Source organism: Paramisgurnus dabryanus, chromosome 1, assembly GCF_030506205.2.
Source record: "Paramisgurnus dabryanus chromosome 1, PD_genome_1.1, whole genome shotgun sequence".
NCBI lineage: Eukaryota > Metazoa > Chordata > Actinopteri > Cypriniformes > Cobitidae > Paramisgurnus > Paramisgurnus dabryanus.
Window position 1 is genome coordinate 6,622,591 of NC_133337.1, and position 23,945 is coordinate 6,646,535.

The 23,945-nt window shown below is 37.0% G+C and overlaps 2 protein-coding genes across 5 annotated transcripts in view; one reads left to right on the forward strand and one right to left on the reverse strand.

Annotated features, from left to right (window-relative positions):
- chst11 (carbohydrate (chondroitin 4) sulfotransferase 11) overlaps positions 1 to 5,295 on the forward strand; it is a 90,185-nt gene extending 84,890 nt beyond the window's left edge. For both annotated transcript variants that reach the window (XM_065255256.2, XM_065255255.2), the window contains exon 3: positions 409 to 5,295. In XM_065255256.2, coding sequence (XP_065111328.2) covers positions 409 to 1,263 — 855 coding nt within the window. In that variant the 3' untranslated portion in view covers positions 1,264 to 5,295. The remainder of the gene's footprint in view (positions 1 to 408) is intronic.
- Positions 5,296 to 11,397: 6,102 nt separating this feature from the next.
- The window catches only part of slc41a2b (solute carrier family 41 member 2b), a 34,420-nt gene continuing 21,872 nt past the window's right edge, over positions 11,398 to 23,945 (reverse strand). For 2 of the 3 annotated variants that reach the window (XM_073815850.1, XM_073815851.1), the window contains exons 9-11: positions 23,037 to 23,168; positions 21,475 to 21,623; positions 11,398 to 12,708 (exon numbers count right to left, since the gene is read on the reverse strand). In XM_073815850.1, the coding sequence (XP_073671951.1) occupies positions 12,523 to 12,708; positions 21,475 to 21,623; positions 23,037 to 23,168 (467 nt within the window). In that variant the 3' untranslated portion in view covers positions 11,398 to 12,522. Of the gene's footprint in view, positions 12,709 to 21,474; positions 21,624 to 23,036; positions 23,169 to 23,406; positions 23,478 to 23,945 lie in introns of all 3 variants that reach the window. The other variant, XR_012337389.1, reaches the window with a different exon arrangement.

Consider the following 23,945-nt stretch of genomic DNA (forward strand, 5'->3'; position numbering starts at 1 on the left):
CTTGTGTCTTGAACTATGGCTTCACAGACCAGTGTCACAAAGAGAGAGAGGGAGAGAGTGTCTTATTTTACGTGAGTCCTATTTTGTCAGAGGTTTCTCTGATCCGGTTTACACCAGGTATTAAGATCTGATTACACAGCACTAAGCATATAAACTTTACTTAGTATACCTGCAAAACTACTATTACTGAGAACTTGAATTGCATATCCCCAGAAAACTTATGGGTGTTATTTTTCCCATGTTTTTTTTGTCTTATCCACTATTTACAGTAATATGAGCAAGTGAAATATTAGAGACCCTACCCTCAAAATCAGATACAGCAGACTTGTGGTCACATATGACTTTAAGTGTCTTAAAATGGGTTTTGACCTATAAGGTTATTAAAGTCATCTCTCTTTTCATTCCCAGGCAGAGTTCTCGGCAGCTGCAGTGTTGCATCAGGCCCGACGGGATCAGGTGGCAGACACATGCCGAGCCCACACTGCGTCCAGTCGCAAGAGACGCGTTCTGACACCCAACGACCTCAAGCACCTGGTGGTGGATGAAGAGCATGAGCTTATCTACTGCTACGTGCCCAAAGTGGCCTGCACCAACTGGAAGAGGGTCATGATGGTGCTGAGCGGTCGTGGGAAGTACACAGACCCCATGGAGATTCCGTCCAATGAGGCCCACGTACCCTCCAACCTCAGGACCCTCAACCAATACAGCATCCCCGACATCAACCACCGCCTCAAGAGCTACCTCAAGTTCCTCTTCGTGCGCGACCCCTTTGAGAGGTTGGTGTCCGCTTACCGCAACAAGTTCACGCTGCGCTACAACTCCTCCTTCCACAAGCGCTACGGGACGAAGATCGTGAGGCGGTACCGCAAGAATGCTACGGCCGAGGCGCTGCTGAGCGGCACCGATGTGAAGTTCCAGGAGTTTGCTGAGTACCTGGTGGACCCGGTTACTCAAAGAGAAGCTCCGCTAAACGAACACTGGCAGACTGTCTACTCGCTCTGCCACCCCTGCCACATCCACTATGACCTGGTAGGCAAATACGAGACTCTGGAAGAAGATTCCAACTATGTGCTGAAGCTCGCAGGGGTGGGCGACTCATTGCGCTTCCCATCATACGCTAAATCCACTCGCACCACCGACCAAATGGCAGCTATGTTTTTTAACAACATAAGTTCCCTGCAACAGGTTCAGCTGTTCCAACTCTACAAAATGGACTTTCTTATGTTCAATTACTCTACTCCAAGCTACCTGAAACTGCAATAAACACGTTAGCGTGCACACATGGGGTCGTTCAACAAGGTTGAGCGATGGGAGAAAGACAGTGGCAGTCTCCACACAGGCCAGGAATCGACCAAACACGAAATGTAAAATTGTATTTATATCCGGACGGACGGTAGCTTTATTTCGATGAAATCAAGGAGCTGTCAGTCAACTGCGAATGCCTACACATGGGACTTGTTTGGAAAGTGTAAAGTTTTCATTTGAAGGTGATCTCATAGAAGACTATGAGATCCTGATATATTTGTCCATTGAATTGTAAATGTGCAGTCCAAAAGCTCCTATTCCCAACATCAAAAGCAATATGACAGATTCAGAGCCATACCTGCTGAACCGGTTTATCTGTTAATATACTCAACCAGCCACCATTATTACTGAAGGAGCGCCTTGAGAACTTGGGACTAAGACCTTATATATAATCAGACATGTACTGACTTCCCATTTCTAAATTCTAATTCTACAGTTTTCCCTTTTGGACGTTCACCTCATGCCTCTCTCCCATTCTTAGACGGCCTTCGTATGTGTTTATTTATACGGTGCATATTTAAAGAAAGGCTTTGTATGCACACTAAAATAGGAAGGATGAAAAAGGCACTGAATTGTGCCTTTTTTTTAGAGGGATGTGCCCAAAAGTGATTGACAAGCAGTGAGTGGTTCATTCTGCTGAGTCAGTCAAGGGGACGTGTCCATAGCAGTTGGGTGGTCAAAGGTCCGGGGGTTCAAGCATGGCCCTCACTGAGTGATTTCAAGCACGTCGTTCACACAACCCCTCCTCCTTCTGTTCACTTTAAGTAAATCATTTTATTTTGTATGTTTACTGTCTTATGAAAAAGTGGCTGCGAGCAGCACATTATTATTAATATTATTTGAATTATTGTGTGAAATAGAGATTTTATATTTTGTTTCCAGGAACAAAAAGCGGATTAGTGGTAAAGTTTTTTTTTTTTAAAGATTTAATTGTTATAATTTTTTTCTTTTCGCCTCTTATGCAGAACAAAGGGATAACTTGCTGGTTGTTTTGTGAGGGGTGTACGAAAACGGGCAGGACTTGGTTTTCTGAGCTGTTCACATGGGGAAATTTCACATAGTGGTGTGTTTGAGTGGAAGACAGAGAGAGAGAGAGAGAGAAGTTGTACGGTAGGCAAATCTGTTCCATTCATTAGATGATTGATTCTTTAAAATATCTTAGTAGTTCAAATGAACATTCTTTAATTTAATGACCTGTCTTTTACGATATTTTATTTGATTTGACAGTGCATAAAATTATTAAATGGCTTACGTATATATGCTTTGGCTGCAAGCGGGCGTGTCTAATTTTTTTGTCGGGACCAAATCCAAAGAGTTTGCCCAGGGTAAAAGCTGAAGCTCTCTCTCTCTCTCTCTCTCTCTCTCTCTCTCTCTCTCTCTCTCTCTCTCTCTCTCAGTGAGAGACTCCCACAGGTCTCAGCTTTTTAAAAAGAAAATCCAGTGTTTATTTGGCCTCAGTAAGTAAGGGATTAACAGCATTTTAGGCTTTGTAGAACAGAGACCACACAAACACACGTGCACTTTAAAGCCCCCCAGTGAGGCAGAGAGTAAAACGTGGCAAAACGCAGAGGATAAGGAAAAATACAAAATCAAGCCATGTGATCGACCTCTCAATAGATTGTCCTATACCTTTTTGCTTATTGCTATTCCTAATACATATAACTCAGATAAAAAACAGTATTACAATAAGATTGCAATTTTAATGCTTGACGTTTCTGAAATTAAGCAGTTAAAACCGTCTGTGAAGAAACCATCAGAAAATGTCATAAAATAATTAAAATAATAAAATAACACACTGATGTGTTGTTTCAACCTAATGCTGCTGGGTTATTGTAGCCCATGGTTAACTAACAACAAACCAGCATTGTTTAACTTTTAACCCATCTGTGTGTTCTGTCCAATACTTTTCCAATGCTGGGTTGAAAATAACCCATGCAGCATTTTGCAGTGTAGCATTTGAGTTTTCTTCTTACACGGAATATGAATGGAAATTCTGAGGAATGTTAACACAGTTTTTTTAATCACATATACAGTACTGTGCAAATGTTTTAGGCCACCACCAGTTTTGTTGTTTTAGCATAGCTTTAATGACAATCCATATTGCTATAATTTCTTTAACGTTGTAGTATTATTGAAAAATCTTCATGTAATGTCAAACTCATGCTCTTATATTCTTCTTTTAAGGGTCTTTTAAGATGGAAAGGGATGTCTAGTTTAATATGATGGCTGTTATTTATCATTTTAATTGACTTAATGTATGATAGTCAAAGAAATGTATACACCATTTCATTATATTTATTGAGGACAGTAAAATTTGCAATAATATTAGTAATACCGTATTCAGTATGTGACCCTGGACCACAAAACCAGTCATAAGGCTAAATTTAACAAAATGGAGAATTATACATCATCTGAAAGCTAAACAAATAAGCTTTTCACAGATGTATAGGACAATATTTGGCTGAAATACAACTATTTGAAAATCTGGAAACAGTGCAAAAAAATCTACATTTAAGAAAATCACATTTAAAGTTGTCCAAATGGAGCCCTTAGCAACAAATGTTACTAATGGTAATAATTATATATATTAATAATCAATCATTTTGACCCATATATACTGTTGGCGATCGCTACAAATATACCTCTGCGACGTAGGTATGACTGGTTTTCTGTTCAAGGTTCACATATATTATATTTTGGTTCAAACCCAGGGAACACACATGCTGATAGCTTGTAATGCACTGTAAGTCGCTTTTGATAAAAGCGTCTGCTAAATTCATAAATATAAAATAATATATTTTAATGTAATTAGTTAAGTGTAAGAGAAGATCACACAGTTGAGCCTAGAATTTGATTCAGTTTTTTAATATTTAATATTTAAATGTATTTCCTGATTGTATTTTAATAAATAAACCGAGCTATAATTATATATGGTCACTACTATACCATTGCAAAAACGACAAATCATGCTGGCATGGTGGAATGAGACTTTTGTCAGTACTGTACAAATAAAGTAAATATTGACTCAAGCTCTCAATAGGCCTACCTAACATTCTACTTTTGTGTTTCCTGTGAAAGAGGTTTCATCAGGCAACCGACATGACGTTCCCGATTAACGCACAAGATTTGTATTGCTTGCCGTTTCAACGTGTCGCATCTTGTGAGAACACTTTGTAAACAGTTTAATTCCTAAATGCTTCACTGTGTTTCCGACAGATGATAAATCCTTGTCTGAGATGTTGTCTTCCACTCAGCTGCTCTCTGAGTTTCTAACTAAACATATCACTAAATCCAAACTTCTTAACTTGAATTGAAATTAACAGCTCAGAAAACAAAGGAATCACGCCTCGGTTTTATCCAGAACTCTTTAACTAGGTTTAATTTGTGCTGTACAGGTATTACAAACAGCCTCATTAGTGCCCGTGTTGGCGGTCGCAGTGTTTTCTGACTTCCAGTATCATCAAATACACCACCAAATAAACAGTACAGCTTACTCTAATACACAACAGTGCCTTCATGCTCATTCACACACATTTTGCACTTAGTTTACACAATGCAAGTCACCATCCATACATGCAAACAAGATCACAAGGTCTGCCTGTTGCTTTATGTGCCTATTGTACAATCAGCGTCTTTATTTATTTATTGCTGTCGTACACCCCTCAATGTTAAACTTACAGTCTGCAGCCAGGGTTGTGTGTGTTTGTATATGTATGGATGGATGCTCAGCTTTTTCGGGCTCATATCAGGCTCACAAGCATTCTCAAATGAATTGTATTTATTTAGTCCTTTACGGCAACACACACTTCCTCAGTATTCAAGAGGGACTGTGCTGGGTCATCGGGTCGGACCCTTGCACTGTAAATGGGAAAAATTAAGTATACTCTGATCAATGAGCTCACTCTCTCTCTCTCTCTCTCTCTCTCTCTCTCTCTCTCTCTCTCTCTCTCTGAATCTCTGTTTTCTCAATAAAGCTGAAACTAAAAACCACTTCTCTGTCTCCACCTTTTTTATCGAACAAAAATTACATTATGAGACTTTAGCCTGGATTTCACAGACAGGGTCACAATTAAAAGGCCATTTTCTAGGTATATTTATCCCAATAGTTCTGTTTGTCAATATTTGACCCAACCATGGGTCGAAACAACTCAGCACTTTTGAAGGTGTAATAATGTCTTTAATTTCTAAAAATGTTAGCTGTTTGTGGATCAAACACAGCTTCTAAAAATCATTACTGATAATTTTGTACAGATGTTGTTTAAACCTTCTACAATATGGCTGACCTTATGGTGTGGCGTGGCCTTACGTCTCATGGTAAGTCCAGATGTCTCGGTTAATATTAGCCGTTGAGATTTAAAGCGGGACCTTCTGAAGATTTAACACAAGAGGAAGCCTGTTAAAAAGCGTGGAGCCTTTGTGGCACGTACGTCATCAGAAATCAGCCTGTCATAGATTACCAAAAGAATGTGAAGGGCGATTGGTCTTTGGTTCATCACTTTGGTGTCAAGACTAAGATTGCAGCCAAGAGCCAAGTTCTCAGCAAAAATCATGAGCTTGCGTTTTTTATTTCCTGCTGAATGTGAATTTCTCATGCAGCACCTGCTTACAGTATCCTCCCAGAATCCTCCACCCAAAATCCCTCAGTAAGGCCTTCATGTTCAAAATACACCAAATCTCTCCCCTCATCCTATCCTTCAATCCTCCTTACTTCTTCCTCATAATTAAGAGCCGGGTTGGGTTCTACAGCCACATCAAGCCTGAGACCTCAAGAGGCTTTGGGATTTTCCAAAACGCACGTGTAGGGACAGGATGGCAACCGTTCCCTGTCATTTTTTAAACTTATGATGGACTGAAACGATGACGATGGTGGGAAGTTACATTTTATTGCCTTGCGGACTAAAATTAATTGGTGAATCACATTAAGAAAATTCCTGGTTAAAGTTTTCCGTGAAATAAAAAAAGTTTTAAAGAAATGAAGTTTCATTGATAAGATAAGTTTAGGATTTGGACATCATGATAATGTTTAGGATTTTGTACATGAAGTTAATACTGCTTTTAATATTATGGTAAGTTTTCACTACTTTACTGTTTTCAGTATGAACTGCAGTACAGTTTTCTTTATTCCATGTAAAGATGTTTAGTACACTCTAAAAATTGTTTAAAAATAGTTGAAAATGGCTTAAAATGTTAACATATGCCAGGTTTAGAAACACATGGAAATTATTAACTTTCTATAGGGATTTTTTTCTGAATTTTTATTCAGATTTTTATTAAAGAGATTATTATAATTTATGCGTGATTTCTGCTTTTCCACAAAAATATTTTGTGTCTCCTTTGACTGGGGGGACCAGCCGTCAATCTGAGTGGGACAGTGCCATCATGGCCTTTATGTAAGCACATCCCTTAACAATTGGAGAAAATAAAATAATTTTCATTATTGAAAGAATTAGTACGGGATCAATATCCATTATATACAGAACAACAAATACTAACAAGATGTATAATTACATGTGTGTATTACAAATGAAGATTAAAATTTGAGAAAGAATGAACATTTGGAAAGTGGGTGTGGCTTATTACCATACCAATGACTTCACAGTAGTAGGAAACAATAATGTTCCTAAAATTTTTGACATACAGTTTTCAGCCCATCATCTGTATAATCTCTGGGATTTAAACCCAACTAAACATACTGCATGATATATTTACTCAAGTTTTTCTTAATTCCCACAGATAAAATTGGTTAAATCTGTTGGTTCGCTGTACCTCCATTTTCTTTAAAGTGTTTCTCAGTTCTGTATAAGTGAAAAATCCAAAGTAATCTATTTGCAGAAGAGCTGAACTCCCTGAACCCCGTGCTTTCAACTGCAGTCCAGGAGGAATTTAACACCTGACTGACATAACCCACTCTCTCTTTTGCTGCTGTGTGTCAGAAGATGACAACCACTGACATCTCTCTTCCAAATCAGAAAGCATCTTTCTTACAGCTGAATTTATCAAGTCGAGACTTTTCAGATAAAGACTAAGCGCACATCAAGTCGAGCAGTCAATGCTAAGATCTCAGTGAACCGTGAAAGCACACTGCATTCAGAGAGCTATTTAAAAAAGAAAAGTCCAGATAAATACTCTAAATCAGGACTTAAGAAACTGCACATGGACTAAAATGCAAAGTTATTGACCACAGCGAGTTAAGTACATGCTTTACAAGTCTGTCAGCCCTCAGCAATGATTAAAGTGCAGCTATTGGATGATGTTAAATCAGCAGTGTGCCTTGTGTTTACCTCTCATCTTCACCGAAGACCACCAAATCTTCATCTTCAGGATGCACCCTGCGATTATGAAGGCGAACGGATTCGACGGAAGTCTGGGAGTTGTGACGAATTACGCCTGACTTAATTTCCATCTTTCATTTCTACTTTTACTTCAGAGGAAGACAAAACCGTATTGCAAACAACAGAGAAAATATCTTGGTATAGACGCTTTCAGCAGCAACAACATAAACAAACAGCTTTTGTGGACTAAACTTAACTTCCAGTAGAGATCTGCATAGAATTAATAACAACAGAGTCCTTTTACAGTAGTTTATTTCTGATGACAAGCAAAATAAATGACCTTTGTTCATATATTTATACTTATGCATTTGGCGATGCTTTTATCCAAAGCAACTTACATTGCGTTACAAGCTATAATATCAGTTTTTGTGTTCCGTGGGTTGATCTTTTGCACTGGAAATGCAATGTTCTTCCAATGAGCTATACAGGAACACATTCTGTCTAACGCCTATCAACTATTACACTGAGCTAATGTTACTGTGTAAAATTAATTGAAACAATTTCTACAGGTCCTTGAATTCTTGCTTGGCTGCAAAACCTCTCCACACAGTTGTGATCCATGCTCGTCGTCTCTCTGCGTCTTTAGCAAACAAAAAAAAAATATTTTTGCCAAGGTGTTTGTTTCAGAGACCACTAGTCAGAAGGCTAAATACAGACCAGAAGTTCACTTTGGTTTAGCCGTGTAACTGCAACAACGCGTGTGCTTCTGGTATAAGAGCAACAGGCTTCAAGGGTTACACTGTAAAAAGATTCCGTAGAAATTACAGTATTACTGGCAGCTGGATGCCAGTAACTTACTGTAAATTTTAATTTATGTTATTTCCCTACAACAGTTTGTTCAAAGTTAAATGAACCTTAAACATTAACAAGTCTTTGTCTTACAGAATAAAAATATAAAATAACAGCCTCATGCAAAGCATTCTGGGAACCAAAAATCCTCATCAACCTTTTTCTGGGTTTTTCCTTCATATTTTGTTTCCCAGAATGCTTTGCTTGAGGCTGTTATTTTAGTTTTATTCTGTAAAGATACAGACTTGCTAATGTTTAATTTTCATTTAACTTTGAACAAACTGTTGCAGGTAATTAACTTAAATTTAAATCTACAGTAAGTTACTGGCATCCAGCTGCCAGTAATACTGTAAATTCTACAGAATCTTTTTACAGTGTACCTTTAGTTAAAGTGACACTCCACTTTTTTTTGAAAATATGCACATTTTCCAGCTCCCCTAGAGTTAAACATTTTGGAATCTATTCGGCTGATCTCCGGGTCTGGCCGTACCATAGCTTAGCGTAATTCATTGAATCTGATTAGACCATTAGCATCGCACACAAAAAAAAATAACCAAAGAGTTTCAATATTTTTCCTATTTAAAACTATTTAAGACTCTTCTGTAGTTACATTGTGTACTAAGACGATGGAAAATTTAAAGTATCTATTTTCTAGGCTGATATGGCTAGGAACTATACTCTCATTCTGGCGTAATAATCAAGGACTTTGCTGTCGTGAGATGGCTGCAGGAGGGGCAATGATATTACGCAGTTCCCAAAAATAGTCCACTGCTATTGAAAGTAACCAAAGGGACTATTTTCGGGCAGTGCGTAATATCATTGCGCCTCCTGCAGCCATGTTACAGCAGCAGAATAAGAGTATTCATAGCCATATCGGCCTAGAAAATCACAACTTTTAATTTTCTGTCGGTCTTAGTACATGATGTAACTACAGTAAGTGTCAAGTTTTAGATAGGAAAAATATAGAAACTTTTTTAGCATGATGCTAATGGTCTAATCAGATTCAATTTATTATGCTAAGCTATGCTAAAAATGGTACAGCCAGACCCGGAGATCAGCTGAATGGTTTCCAAAACGGTAAAAATCAAATGTTTAACTCTAGGGGATGTGGAAAATGAGCTTTTTTTTTTTTAAAGTGGAGTGTCCCTTTAAACTGTATAACAGTTTAAACGAAAAGTTCAGATGCAAAAGCCGCTAAACGCTACCTCCATCAAAAATAATATAATAATTGTAACCGACTGCTATTGACACATACTATGTTTATCAAAGGTTTTAGGTCAAATCTGCTTAATCCCAACCTTATGTCAATCAAAAATATTTTTTTTTTAGGCAGAACCCATTTAGAGTTTGATTGAAATGCTAATTATCAAGAATTTGCCCCTAGCGGGTTTGCATCTGAGCTCTTTATTTATAATAGGCTACTTGATGACATTTTTATATCAAAAATTAGGGCTGTCAAAAGATTAATCGTGATTAATCACATCTAAAATAAAAGTTTGTGTTTACATAACATATGTGTGTGTAGTGTGTATAATTAATATTTATATATAAAAACACACACAGTCATGTATATATTTAAGAAAAAATTGTTATATTTATATATAAAATATTTATATTTCTATAGAATATAAATTATATAAATGTTTATACAGTATATAAATGCAAATATTTCTTAAATATACACATGAATGTGTGTGTATTTATATATACATAATAATTATACACATTACACACACATATGTTATGTAAACACAAACTTTTATTTTAGATGTGATTAATCACGATTAATCTTTTGACAGCCCTATCAAAAATACATTCAACACTTTTTCCACATTCTTTGGAACAACATGGCTATGAGACTTATTCCTCTAAGATGATCAAAAGAGTTGCTGGTCTATAGTAGTTTATCAACCTGACCAAGATGGTCAACCAGTTGGTCAGATGATCAACAATATAAACCAGTTTGGAGACCCTTACCCACCCTAAAGGGGTATTTTTATATCAAGACGAACATAAACGCACAAAATCAAAACTGACACGCATCTCATTTTTCCTGCTTTGTGCAGAAGCAGTGGTCTGCAATGAGGGTTTTGAATCTGGCTTTGCTTTTATGGGCTGTTAATATGCAAAAACTCAGTTTGGGGGGTGTTTATAAGCAGTCTAAAGTTTCTGGGCCCTCAGTCCACCATACGGCTCAAATAACCTCCATTAAACCCTGAAGACAGCACAGTTCAACAGCATTATAAACGTGGTCTGTCTAGACTCAAACATATACACAGGGATCTTTTGTGTGATTGTTTTACAAAAATATACTCGTCAACAAAAACCTATAGGCAATACGTGATGTCAAGAAAGATTGGAGTTAACACAAGTGTTGCACCCATGTCACATTAAATAGCCAACTACACTATTAAAAATAAAGGTGCTTCATGATGCCACATAAGAACCTTCTTTAGCTGAATGGGACCCTTTAACATTCAGTTTCAAAATAGGTTCAGGTTTCTTTGTAGATTATATAGCCATATATATATATATACCCACAAAAACTACACTGTTGTGTGTAAATGAAGTAAAGCCAAGCTGCTTAATTGCATTTACAGCAACTATCAAATTATAAAAGAACTTTCTGAGCTTGGCTACGATATTTTTAAAGCTCAGTTTAACAAAACTGCTGACAGATTAAGTTAACATTTCGGAGAACACTTTGCTGTGCTCGATGTATAAATTTGGCAGCACTCTGTGTCATCAAATAAAACACTTGGTTTCATGGCTTGTACTTTTATGGTCAAAGTCAAAAGTTGCATGCACACACAAACAGATTTCCCATAAAACACTTAAGGAGTTTTTAAACAAATACCCTTCAAAAGCAAACACATTAAACACAGGTGATAAACTTGACATTATTCAATTACGCAGTGTAACGATTATGGGGTATCTGGTTTGGGAAAATAATTAATACTGTGACAGATACTGGAGATAAATCTTTATTAAACCTTTATTAAACATTCTGAGTATCAAAAAATCATGGTAGAAAGAAAAATACAAAATCCTCTATTGGTGCCCCCAGAAACTCTTCTCCCATGTAAAATCACTGTATACTAAAAAAAAATTGATTATTTTTAAACCAGCGTTGGGTCAAAAAGGGACGAACCCGGTCGTTGGGTTAAATTAACTTGTAATAAAAATGTTTATCCTTGACCCAGCAATGGGTTAAAAAACAGCAATTTGGGTTAAAACAACCCAGCATAGGTAAATTACAACTCAACGGGCTAAATTCGTCCCTTTTAACCCAATGTTGAGTTAAAAATAACCCAGCATTTTGTAAAGTGTAGACAGTACCTTAGAATAACATTACTGTATACAAACAAGAACAACACACACACAGACATATAAACTTCAAGAGATTTTTCTGGCACATTCAATTCATGTAATTTTGGGTTAATGCATGTAGCCAGAAAATGACATAAATAGCTGGCGACACAAAAATAAAGTACCATTTTGTTTAGCTCAGATCATTTCTCCTGCCTGAACAAGCAGATGAGCATCTAACCCCTTTTCTCAAAGCAGTTTTCATATATAATATTAATATATAATATAATTATATTATTATTATTATTCCAAGCTATAGAAACTGCATTACAGAAGTTAATAATATAAAATGATCTGACACTGGTTAAGTAAACATGTGCAGTTACACTATTAGCAGAAGGATCTGAATTAATTAACAGGAGGAAGTTGGGGCATTATGGGTAGAAAAAAAAGAATTGACAGTACAAAAACATGGAAAATAAATAAAGACAATCTTACATATCTTGCTTTTGCTTAGGTTTACTTATATACACGATGGGGTAAAATGTGATCCTTTGCGTACCCCACATCAAACGCACCTGAAGTCTGAGAAGCCTCCTTCTACATATTTACTTCTACATATTTACTTATACTGCATTAAAAAATTGCAGTTTATAAATCATCTGGCACTTTAAGAAGAGTCATTAAACTGATTGAGAAATTGCCTTTCAGACAGCGGCCATACGAGGCATTAGGTGAGTTGAGGACAGCAGGCATGATATAGTGGGTTAAGAGTCAATGAAGGACCTCAATCCCCCACATCACTGTCCTGGTCCCCGATGACCCACAGGAAGTGGAAGCTGAGAGCAAGAAGGGCGGTTCCAAAAAGGTCACCCAGCGCTGTCAGATAAGGAATGGAAAAACTATCCGGATCTTTCCCGCTTTTCCACATGGAATGAACCATCCAGTCTGCTATGCAAAGCAACAAGAACACCTGAGGTTGGGGAAAGGAAAGAAGAATTGAAATGTGACAAGACTTAACACCCGCAATATGCACTATGGCGGCAACGCGACTAATGTGTTGCGTTCTCATGGGTGCCATACCAGACATTAGTGGAAAACGTTTTTGGGTTAGCTTTAACAACACATCTACTTTACTAGCACACCATTTGTAGGTAACACTGTCCTTAAGCACAATAACGCTACACGCTGTAAAAGCAGGGTGCACATTTCTGACCTAAAAGAGATGGCCTCTTCTGTGGCATCTTTGCTCCTTCCCACATACAGACACAACAGGAAGTTTTAAACTAAAACAAACAAAAAAAACAGCAGGAGCCCGCGCGGAATTTTTTGTTTGTTTATCTGATGTCTTTGAAAACCTCCAAAGAAGATCCTCTTCTCTTGAAAACCGACACCCGTGTGCGAGAAAAATCTCCAAAAGCGTTTCAGATCAGAGCATCGCAAGGCTTTTAATCTACCACAGTTCATTAAACATGAGCAAATTGGCCCGGCGTTTGCCTTTGCAGAGCATTAAAATGTTATTTTGGCTCAGCAGATGCCAGTTTGTTTGCTTAATGGAGATGTAACATTTGAAATACTCATCTCGCATTCAATTAAAAGTTAAAAAGATGGACTGTGGCAATTTCTGAAGGCCTTCCGCTTGTTCACCCGCGTGTGCGGGTGGGTGAAAGACTTTCATTCGAGCGAAATAAAAATGAAGGCTGCCCATTAATCAGGGTGACGGGTCGGTGAAAAACTTTATTTGGAGGTCTGGCGGTCTGGTTAACCGGCCAGGCGGCTTTCATTTATAACTGTTACATTAAGGTCAGTGTGGAGATGGTTAAAAAGGGATTCACTCTCTGCAGCAGATTCTGAACTTTAATTTAGGTTGCGGGAATAGATGGCCATTTTGAAAGCTATTAATTGTGCCTGCTAGGCTACAGGACTTCGGTGACATTATTTCAATAGTTAACCTTCTAAACCACTGCCGGTGAGAACATTACAACTGTGACCTTTTTTGATGGAGAATTTAGATTGGGCTTTGCTTCCCTATTGCTTTTTATTAGGGTTTAATTCAATTAATGTTAGGCAGGAGAAAGCAAGGACTTCCCAGTACAGGAGAGTGATGGTTTGCTTATGTACACAAGCTGTTGAGAGTTGACAGGATTGGTCTTAGTAGTTCCACCCTGTGCAAACACACAGACACACTTTTCCATAACTCACAAGCACAGTAAACACAGTCACGTGTGTGTCCATGCACAACCTTATTTGGCTAAACAGGGAGATACAATATATATCTGTTTTTATATAAAGCTACAAACTGAAAATACATATGTATATAACCACTAAACTTTTCAGTGTGTGAGCCAGCGTTGTGCTTGTACATTTTTGGTCTTGGAGAGTTTTGATGTTTACACGGTTTATGGGTTAAAAACAAATGGAAAATGAACTGACGCTATTTTTGTCATATTTTGTCGGTAGGGTTTACCAAAACCAATTCTGATGTCAATGCATGCCTTAAAAAATATTTCTTACATAAAACAATCAGTACACATAAAACACAGTACTAACAAATAGTAACTACAAAATCCAGTAACATACATGGGTCAAAAAAAAGCCTTTCTGTAAAAGAGATGCACTAATATTAAGTTTTGCCACAGATTCCACTTGCTGACTATTTAGACTGATTTCTGCCCATAACGATAGCTTAGTGGTTATATTAAAGGCACACTCCCCCTTTTTTTTATTTAAATATGCTAATTTTCCAGCTCCCCTAGAGCATTTGAGTTTTACGATTTTGAGTTTTTTCTCCAGGTCGGCTGTACCATTTATAGCATAGCTTAGCATAATTCTTTAATAAGACCATTAGCATTTTGGCGTAAAAATCAAGGACTTTGCTGCCATACCATGGGTGCAGCATGCGCACTGATATTATGCAGCACCTGAAAATAGTCCCCTTGATAACTTTCAATAGCTGGGGACTATTTTCGGCTGCTGCGTTAATATTACTGTGCCTGCTGCACCCATGGTACAGCAGGAAAGTCCCAGCATAGTTCATAGTCATACTTTTAATTGGGTTGCAACTTTTAATTTTCTGTCGTTCTTAGTACATGATGAAACTACAGAAGAGTCAAGTTTCCATTCTAATGAAAACCGACACTCGTTTGCGAGTCAAGTTTTAAACAGGGAAAGTCAAGTTTTAAATAGGAAAAATATTGAAACTCTTTGGTTATTTTTGAGCACGATGCTAATGGGTCTAATCAGATTCAAGGAATTATGCTAAGCTATGCTAAAAGTGGTACCGCCAGACCCAGAGATCAGCTGAATTCCAAAACAGTAAAACTCAAATGTTTAACTCTAGGGGAGCTGGAAAATTAGCATATTTTCAAAAAAGTGTGTTAACTTGCATTAATTCAATTCAATTTAATTCTGAAGGTTACATTTTCTGAATGTTATTCATGCATATAATAACCATTATTATTGAAGATTAAAGGTGCCATAGAATGATTGAACGGGGTATTTATCCTTGTTCTGTGATGTGACATGTAGACAACAACATTTTGGTTGGGTCTGTAATGCCTTAGAAGCTTCCTAAAAACCTCTCTCAGAAAGCTATATTAGGGTGGGGGATTTTAAATGCGTGGTTTTGCACCTATTTGCCGTCCCTTCAGGCTTAACTGGCAAACAAAATATGAACCACAAGCGCTTGACACTGATTGGCTGCCTTTGCTGCCACTCAAAAAAATTTAAACTTCGCCGTCTTCAGAACATGGACAGACCAAAATTGTATAGATAGAAGAGCACACATTGGAACACGACTCGCCATTTCGCCTTGAACTTCGCGAACACTGCTACAATTTACTTCTTGTTGGAGGCGAGAGGCCGGATGCATGCAAATTATTTTGAAGGGAAGGGAATTGAATGAGAGTGGGGGGGGGAAGTGAGAAGCATTTTACGTAACATGTATCCGTTGTTCAGATTGGGCCATTTTCTGGCGGACATGTTTAGAATGTCTAGAATTTTTAGTATGTTCGTGAATGCAGGTAAAATACCATTATTTCCATTCTCTGTCCCCTTTAAACCATTTTCTATACAAAGAACCCCAATTCATTGCATTTTATTGATATCAGCCAATAGTGTGACAAATTGCTTTTATCATCTAATAAAGATTATTGGCCGATATCGGTGCATCTCTGGTTGAAAATACATTAAATTGTAAATGCAAAATGAAATCCGGGCCCTTATTTCATTAGAAGAGAAACTAATGAGATATTATCATCCATTTAAGATGACAACTGTACCACAACTATGAAAACAACAGCATGTCTATTTGGAGAAACAGCACCAAATGTAGGCGTCACATGTCCATGTTACCAACACACCACAAATCACCTGGTCACAGTCTTTTCTCATATGGCAGTGATGTTACTGAAATTGTGAATCTGAAAAATTTCTTCAAAAATTAAAAAGTTTAACTTGATAGTACTGGTATTCAGACTGTGATATAGTATTTGTTATCAAAGTGCCTTGCAATGAAGCTTGCTGATGTCACTGTTAAAAAAACTGTTAAGACAATTTGGTCCCTCTGTACAGGGTCAACAAATACTTAGCATATACGTTTTGGAAACTTTATTTAAACTAGGGGTGTCTTTTTCTAAAGCATTCACTGTTTGGTCTGGAATTCAAAGGTCAAGGGTCAAAGGTCGATTTCCGGGCACCAAACATGCGAAAATAAAGAGAGAATACGAATTTAAAGGATTATGAAACATTTACATTACATTTATGCATTTGGCACAACTTTTTTCCAAAGTGACTTATGGGGGTTTTCCATTGCATAGTAGGAACAAATAAATATGAAAGATTAAGCACAATAAATCAATAAAAGTAAACCCATCCATTCTACATTAATTCATTTTTACTGCATGTAACTCTGTCCTCTCTCTCTTTTCTCCTTTGAAATCATGTAGACTCCAGAAGAAAAAGGTTTCTTAACTAAATGTATATTTAGTGTTTGTTAGCAACAGTTACTGGATTACTGGATATTATAAGGTTTATAAACATTTAGAAATGATGTGTACTGTTTTTTTATATTTTGAAGGAATGCAATGACAACAGAATTTATTTAGGTAAATCCTACAGACAAATTATGACACAAATAACACTGGTTTATAAGCTGTTTGCTTTTAACGTGTAAACTATGTAAATATTAAAACTCTCCAAGCCCAAAGATGTCAAAGCACAATGCTTGCTCACACACTAAATAAAGAATAAATTTCCCACGTTGACTGGTTTGTTTTTTTGTCATTGATTTGTTAGAAAGGAACACACACATACGCGCAAACTTTCTAAAAATACCACAAATTCCACGCACTGGTAACATGTCTCTGCCTGCGTTAAATGCCTTTAATGAGGTTTCCCGCGGCTAATTGGTCTAAATTGCGAGACAATTTATGAAAATACTCTTTAGGAATAACCCAACTCACACAAACATATACACATAAACAACACCTGTCCGTTATCGCTCACATTATCAGAGTCGTTTAATTCAGATGGCAAATTGAGCTAAAAGCTCAGGGGAGTTTCTAAAAGGTTTTCATGTTTATAATTGAATAAAAATGTATGATGTAACAGCGTCACAGCCGAGTGCATTTATCTCAATTGAGCTGTAGATGAAAAAGCTTCTATTAGTTGAGATCATAAAAGGTATGTTTGGCTTTATGATTACAGGTTGCATTTGGTTCAGCTATGACAACTATTGCTCACATCTTAAAAGGACACTCCATTTTTTTTATATGCTCATTTTCCAGCTCCTCTAGAGTTAAACATTTGATTTTTACCGTTTTGGAATCCATTCACCCGATCTCCGGGTCTTTCGTTAGCATATCTTAGCATAATCCACGGAATCTGATTATACCATTAGCATCGCACTCAAAAAGAACCAAAGAGTTTCAATATTTTTTCCTATTTAAGAACGGTACTCTCCTGTAGTTACATCATGTACTAAGGCAAAAGTAAAAATATTTTTTTTATTTTCTAGGCCGATATAACTACGAACTATACTCTCATAGTCTGTTTCAACAGATGCCTTACCGGTTCTTACCGCTTAAGTATTTAATCCCTTCAGATGTTGAAAAGCCCGGTTGATATTAACTCTCGTTTAACCCCCTAGGGTCCAAAAACGCGGCGCCGCAGAATCAACTTAAAATACTCCATCATTAATAATCAAACACTAATAATAATCACATATTTGTCAAATAAAGAAAATAAACAGGATGCACATTCAGACATTTCTGTCTCTGCCAGCTGTCTCTCAAAACACGTTACAAAAATCAAATGAAACTCTGCGAATACTCGTCAAACTAAAATTATACACATATCAAAAGAAAGCCTGAAATGTCAAATATTGCCTGTTAATATAATCTGCATTGAAGTAAAGAGAGTACAGTTTTTTCTGGCTGAGCTCATTATCTTTAATGTGGTCAAGCCCACAGGCGGTACCTGCTGTTCACATGGTAATGAACAGATGAGCAGTTCTAACCATAACAAAGCGTAAAGTTTTTTTTCAGATTTAAAGACTTTACCGCATGTTTGGATGATAAACTTTATACACACACGTGAGGCAGATCTTCATTTATGTCTGGACATTGAGGAAGAGAAGCGTTTATCTTAGAACAACAACAAGAAGAAGAACTACCTAAGAAGAACAACAATGGAAAACGCACTGAAGGAGGATATATTTGTGAAGTTGTCAGGATCCCGAATGTTATTAAGTGTATTTTGTCTTGTTTCTGGTGCCGGGATCCTGACACCCCCGTATACGTGTTCTGTGTTTGTGTGGAGAGTCATGTGGTCTGTGTTTATATTTTGTGTACCGTATGCTCTCCTGTCTTAAGTCTTGACCCTACCCCCTCGTTTCCTTGTTAATTATTCATGATTGGTTTATTCCCTTCACCTGTTTGTCATTGTTCCCTAGTTTAGTTTTCCCTATTTAAAGCCAGTGTGTCTTATGTCTTGTGCCGGTTCATTGTGTATGGTATGATACCGTCTCGTGTGTGCTTTGTCTGTCCTGTCAAGATTATTTTGTAGTCATTGTCATTGTTTGCCCCCTCGAGGGTATTTATGATTTAATAAACGTCTTTTAGTTACGAGCTGTCTGCGATTGGGTTCTATCCACCACCACACCCTGACAGAAGTAAGTAACTTATTTATCCTTAATATATATTTGCTATCATGTAATATGCTTATGGCTTGTGCAGACTGCACGTTTCAGATTGAAAAACGTTCGCATTGTTTACAAACGAGGATGCGTGAAGTCACGTAATCGTAATGGCAGATAACTGTTACATGCCGTACAGTGTTAGACACAGTTATTCACTTTCATATCCTTCATGGCAACTTTCAGTAAGGCTGCACTGCAGAATCTTTTAAGTGTGTGCTGTAATATGATGTCATATATTGTTTACATGCAACGCAATTCCATATTGCGCTTTACACCGTTTTTGACGAGCGCCGCATTGTTTATGCGGAGACGAGAGTACTCGCGCACATGGTCACCATATGCGATGTGTTTTTAAAGTTCATACGCGCTTACAGAAATGCGTTAAAAACAGAAACTAGACGATCAGGCGATGGGCATCTGAAACAGCTTTTTATAAAACTAATCACTGCAGATGTTTATCTGAGATGTTCTGAATTTAGTTTATGTACATGATAGTTTATCTGAATGTAGTGCTATCAGTGATATTCACCCATGAGTTATGTATGTAAGGGTATTTCTGTGGACAATTTATGCTAACAGCTGTTTATAACTCTCTTACAGGTCTGCATCCCTCTAATCAGTACAAATAGATGAACACTGTAAAAAAATTCCATAGAAATTACAATGTTATTGCAGCTGGGTTGCCGGTAATTTACCGTAGATTTAAATTTATGTTATTTACTGGCAAGAGTTTGTTCAAAGTTAAATACATTTTATATATTAACAAGCCTTTATCTTTACAGAATAAAACTATACAATAACAGCCTCATGCAAAGCATTCTGGGAACCAGAAATCATCATCAACCTTTTTCTGTTTTTTTGCTTCAGATTTTGTTTTCCAGAATGTTTTGCTTGATGCTGTTTTTTAGTTTTACTCTGTAAAGACACAAGTTATATGGTAACATGAGCCACATTGAGCAGCTCTGTTGTGTATCAATTTCTAAGTTTATACAAGTTAAGTTTTTGAATAGGGTTTGTTTCCAAATAAACTGAAAATGTCCCACTGACCTTCATTTCTTTTTTGATTATATCGTTAACTTCTTAATAAACCACAAACAAACATGTATACACTGTAAAAAAATTCTGTATAACTTACAGTATTACTGGCAACTGGCTGCCAGTAACTTACTGTAGATTTTACATTTATGTTATTTACTGGCAACAGTTTGTTCAAAGTTAAATGAACATGAAACATTTTCATCGTTTTTATCTTCTATAGTAAGTTACTGGCAACCAGCTGCATAATTATAACAAATTTTTTACAGTGCACATTAATTTTTTCTTCACATTCTTTCCTGTAGTCCCCTCTCACATTCCTGCCTAAAGGCTCATTATGCAGCTCTTTATGCAAGACTTTTGTTTCCTGAGCTGTCAATCAATCCTTCTCGCATACGGCCCCTCTAAACAAAAAGTTTCTTACAATTTCTAAATTAATATATTGTTTTATGTGAATGAGTAGGCAGAATGATTTTCACATTATTTTAAAGAAAAACTCTAGACTACTAGATTCAGTTTAGAAAAGTCTTGTGAAAACATGTTTAGTATGGGTTTTATGGACTTATATCAGTCACTTAAAAATTTTGCTTTTTTAAAAACCACGCATAAACACATTTTTCTCTCAAAAATACAAACATGTACATACATGTAGCTCACATAATATTGTAGCCCAGTTTGTGCTAAACGCAGTGTTATGAGACACTTGCCATTAATATGTTTAAAGCAACTGAAAAAAAGACCAAATGTAAGAGCATGTCACAACCTCTGCCAGTGTCTTAAAATGGTCGCAGCCCAGAGGGTTAAGAACGAGCTCGCAGTTTGAGCTTTCACCGTTTAAACAGATGATTCCCTAGATGTAAGAAAGTAATAAACTGACATATTTACATGCCGTTCCCAAATGTTTTCTAAACAAGATACACACTCCTATCAGGAACACATGCAATGAAGCAGAATGCTCATTTTCTTTGTTTACGGAGGTGACGTTATCACACAAAGACCCATGATAATTTTCACATTTTTCCAGGGAAACTGACCCAACTGCTCAAATTATAAATAATTATTATACGCTTACCATTGTGAATTGGGGCAAGGCGAGGATACTTTTTCTACATATTCAATAAATTGTATGGATTGCAGTTTTAAAAACAATGGTTTTTTTAAGGACATTCAAAAAACCTGTCTGACTAAATGTGTATAAACATGGCAAATATATTGTACACTGTAAAAAGTGAAAGTTGGATCTACTTAAAAAATTACTTAAAATCGTACCACTTAAAAATCTATCAATTTAAAGTGAAAAATTTAAGGTGAAAAAACTATAAAAATCTATATAAAACTTTAATTGATAGTGCTTAAAAAATGTAAGCTTAATCGAGTAACTTAATTTTTTAGGTTGTACCAATTGAATTAGTTTTAAGATAATCAAACTTCCACTTTTTATAGCGCATCACAAAAGAAAAGAAAACTTTATTCAACTTATTACTGTGACAATGACATTATTCTCACCTGCAGAAGAGCAGCAGCCAAATACACAAGCATAAAAACAGCTGTCAGTGTGGTGTGACCTCTCTCCATCAGATCAATGGTGTACAGGAAGATCAGATGGCCAGGGATGACCAATATCAGCAGTACCTGTGCTGATCGGTGATTGGCTCCTGTATAAAGAAACAAATTTCAGTAAAAGAAAATCCACATGCACCACTGAACACACTGAGTTTGTTTGAGCGGCCCAACAGGTCAACATCGTGCTCAACCAATGGATCAACCCGTTTATAAAACAACCGATTGGAAAAAGTAATTTCAGTGTTTATAAGAAAACATTGCATTGATATTCTACAAGCAAGATTTCTTCTAAAGCCATAAACACAAAGTATTCACTTTTAAACCTCAGCCATTTATCAAGCTCCAACAGCTTAATGTACAGACTCGCCTTCATCTAACCTATGCCATTATACCATCTGCATGCTAAATTGTGATTTTTTCATACCCGTTTGCATTCTTAATTCTGATTGGTCTTTTTTCATAACTGATTGCATTTTCTATAATGATTAGTGTTCTCTTAAGCCGTTTTATACAGCAAAGTGAGTCACACACTGGACACAAACAGCCTTTATTCATTTATCTTAAATCTACCTGCATCTACAGTATACATGGCTTTACATCTTATCCAATTATTATTTTACCTAAAACTTTAACACTATAATTGGCTGCACTGGTGTCTCCCCCTCAAGGAAAGCAAACTAATGTTTCCCAGTTCTGTTCACTGTTGTGGCCAAGTTCGTGATGATATCCTAAAAAAAATGAAACCCGACAATTACAACAGAGACAGATGTAAACAACCCCAAATATGTATGCACATGCATGGCTGTAGGAGTTTTGTTTCTATACTTAGTTGAGTAAATGTATGTAATATATATATCTCATTCCCAAACAGTAAATGTTACACCCCATTAGTATCCCACTCAAGCACCACAGTGTTGTGTCCATGTGTGCTCCGTCCGTGGAGGAAGAAGATTTATGCTTTATTCTCCAGATGGCATTGCCTAAGACTGCAGTGGGCACCCCGCCCCAAATGTGCCTTGGCATCTGGGTTCTGTCCCCAGATACCCCTTGTTTTTTTAAGAAAGAGTGCTGCATCGAAGCCCCAGGCCTCTGCGTCAACACCCCTATATTGTTTATAGGAAAGTTGCTCAGCTGTTTCGGAGATGGATCATTATACACAAACCACCGTTACACACACTCCATTTAAGCTAATGCATACTCGTCGGCCAGCGTGTTGCTGTAAACACTGGTAACCTCCTCTCCCTCTCTTACTTATTTAGGCAATGAAAACATAAGCCGCCTTGAAATATGCTTTTGAATAAGTAAGATTTAAAGGCAATTTAAAGCAAGGGTCTAGACACATTCAGGCAAGGTGCTCTTGTCGGATATGCTGGCAATCGAATCCTGATTTATTTAAAAAATACAGTAAAGTTACACTACAAAATTGTTTATTTAATGCATATTATTTCAAAAAATGGCACAAAATGGTGCTTGTGTGCTGAACTCAGGTTTTGTGTTTTCTATACCTGTGCCACAGAAGGTACGGCAGGGACAGTAGCAGCCTTTGGCCTCGTCAGGTACCTCTCCAGGGGCGCTGTGAATGTGCAGATGGGTGGAGATACGGCTAGCCTGAATGGCCACCAGGTTTCCCCCGATACCTACGACACAACATCATTCACATCAGACAATATATACCCAGAGCACAGATATGGAATTAAAAAAACAACACACAAAGGGAAAGGTTGACTAATACAGTGAACAAATTCACACTTCAGTAACACTGATGCAGCAAATATGAATACAGGCAGAATTTGTGACTGTCAAACTGACAGTCATGAGTCACGTTGTTTCTGTACTCTGCCTCACTCTATATCTTCCTCACAAACACACACACGCCTTCTCATCTCTCCTAAGTAATGTGGTGTGGTGTCCAGAACCGCAGTAATGACGTGTCACACCAAGCGGTTCTGGGAGAAGATAAGCAAAAGAGAGACAAACACAGTGACAGAGCAACAACAGACTCACAAAACGTAAATTTTTTTTTTTTAAACAGAACAGATTAAAGTTAAAGGTACCAAAGAATGCATTTACACAATATGTTGCATTGTTTTCTGATATAGAAGGTATGTGACTTTACATCCGACACAGCTTAACATGTCCATTTACAACCCTAGGATGAAATGTATTATTACCTTATTTGTAAGGATCATGATGAATAATAATTTTGAGCTCTGCTCTGATTGGCTTTTCACAGAGCAGCTCCTTCAGATCATTCAATTATTCAGAGATTGGTAATGGCCGTTTCTGAGTGGTAAGTTTGTGTTTTTCAGTATGGACCTGCAAAACGTAACTGTAATGTCAATAGTACAACTTTAGCCTAAACGCTAGCATATAGCATTAAAGGTCACATTCTTTTTGATCCCATTTTTCATACT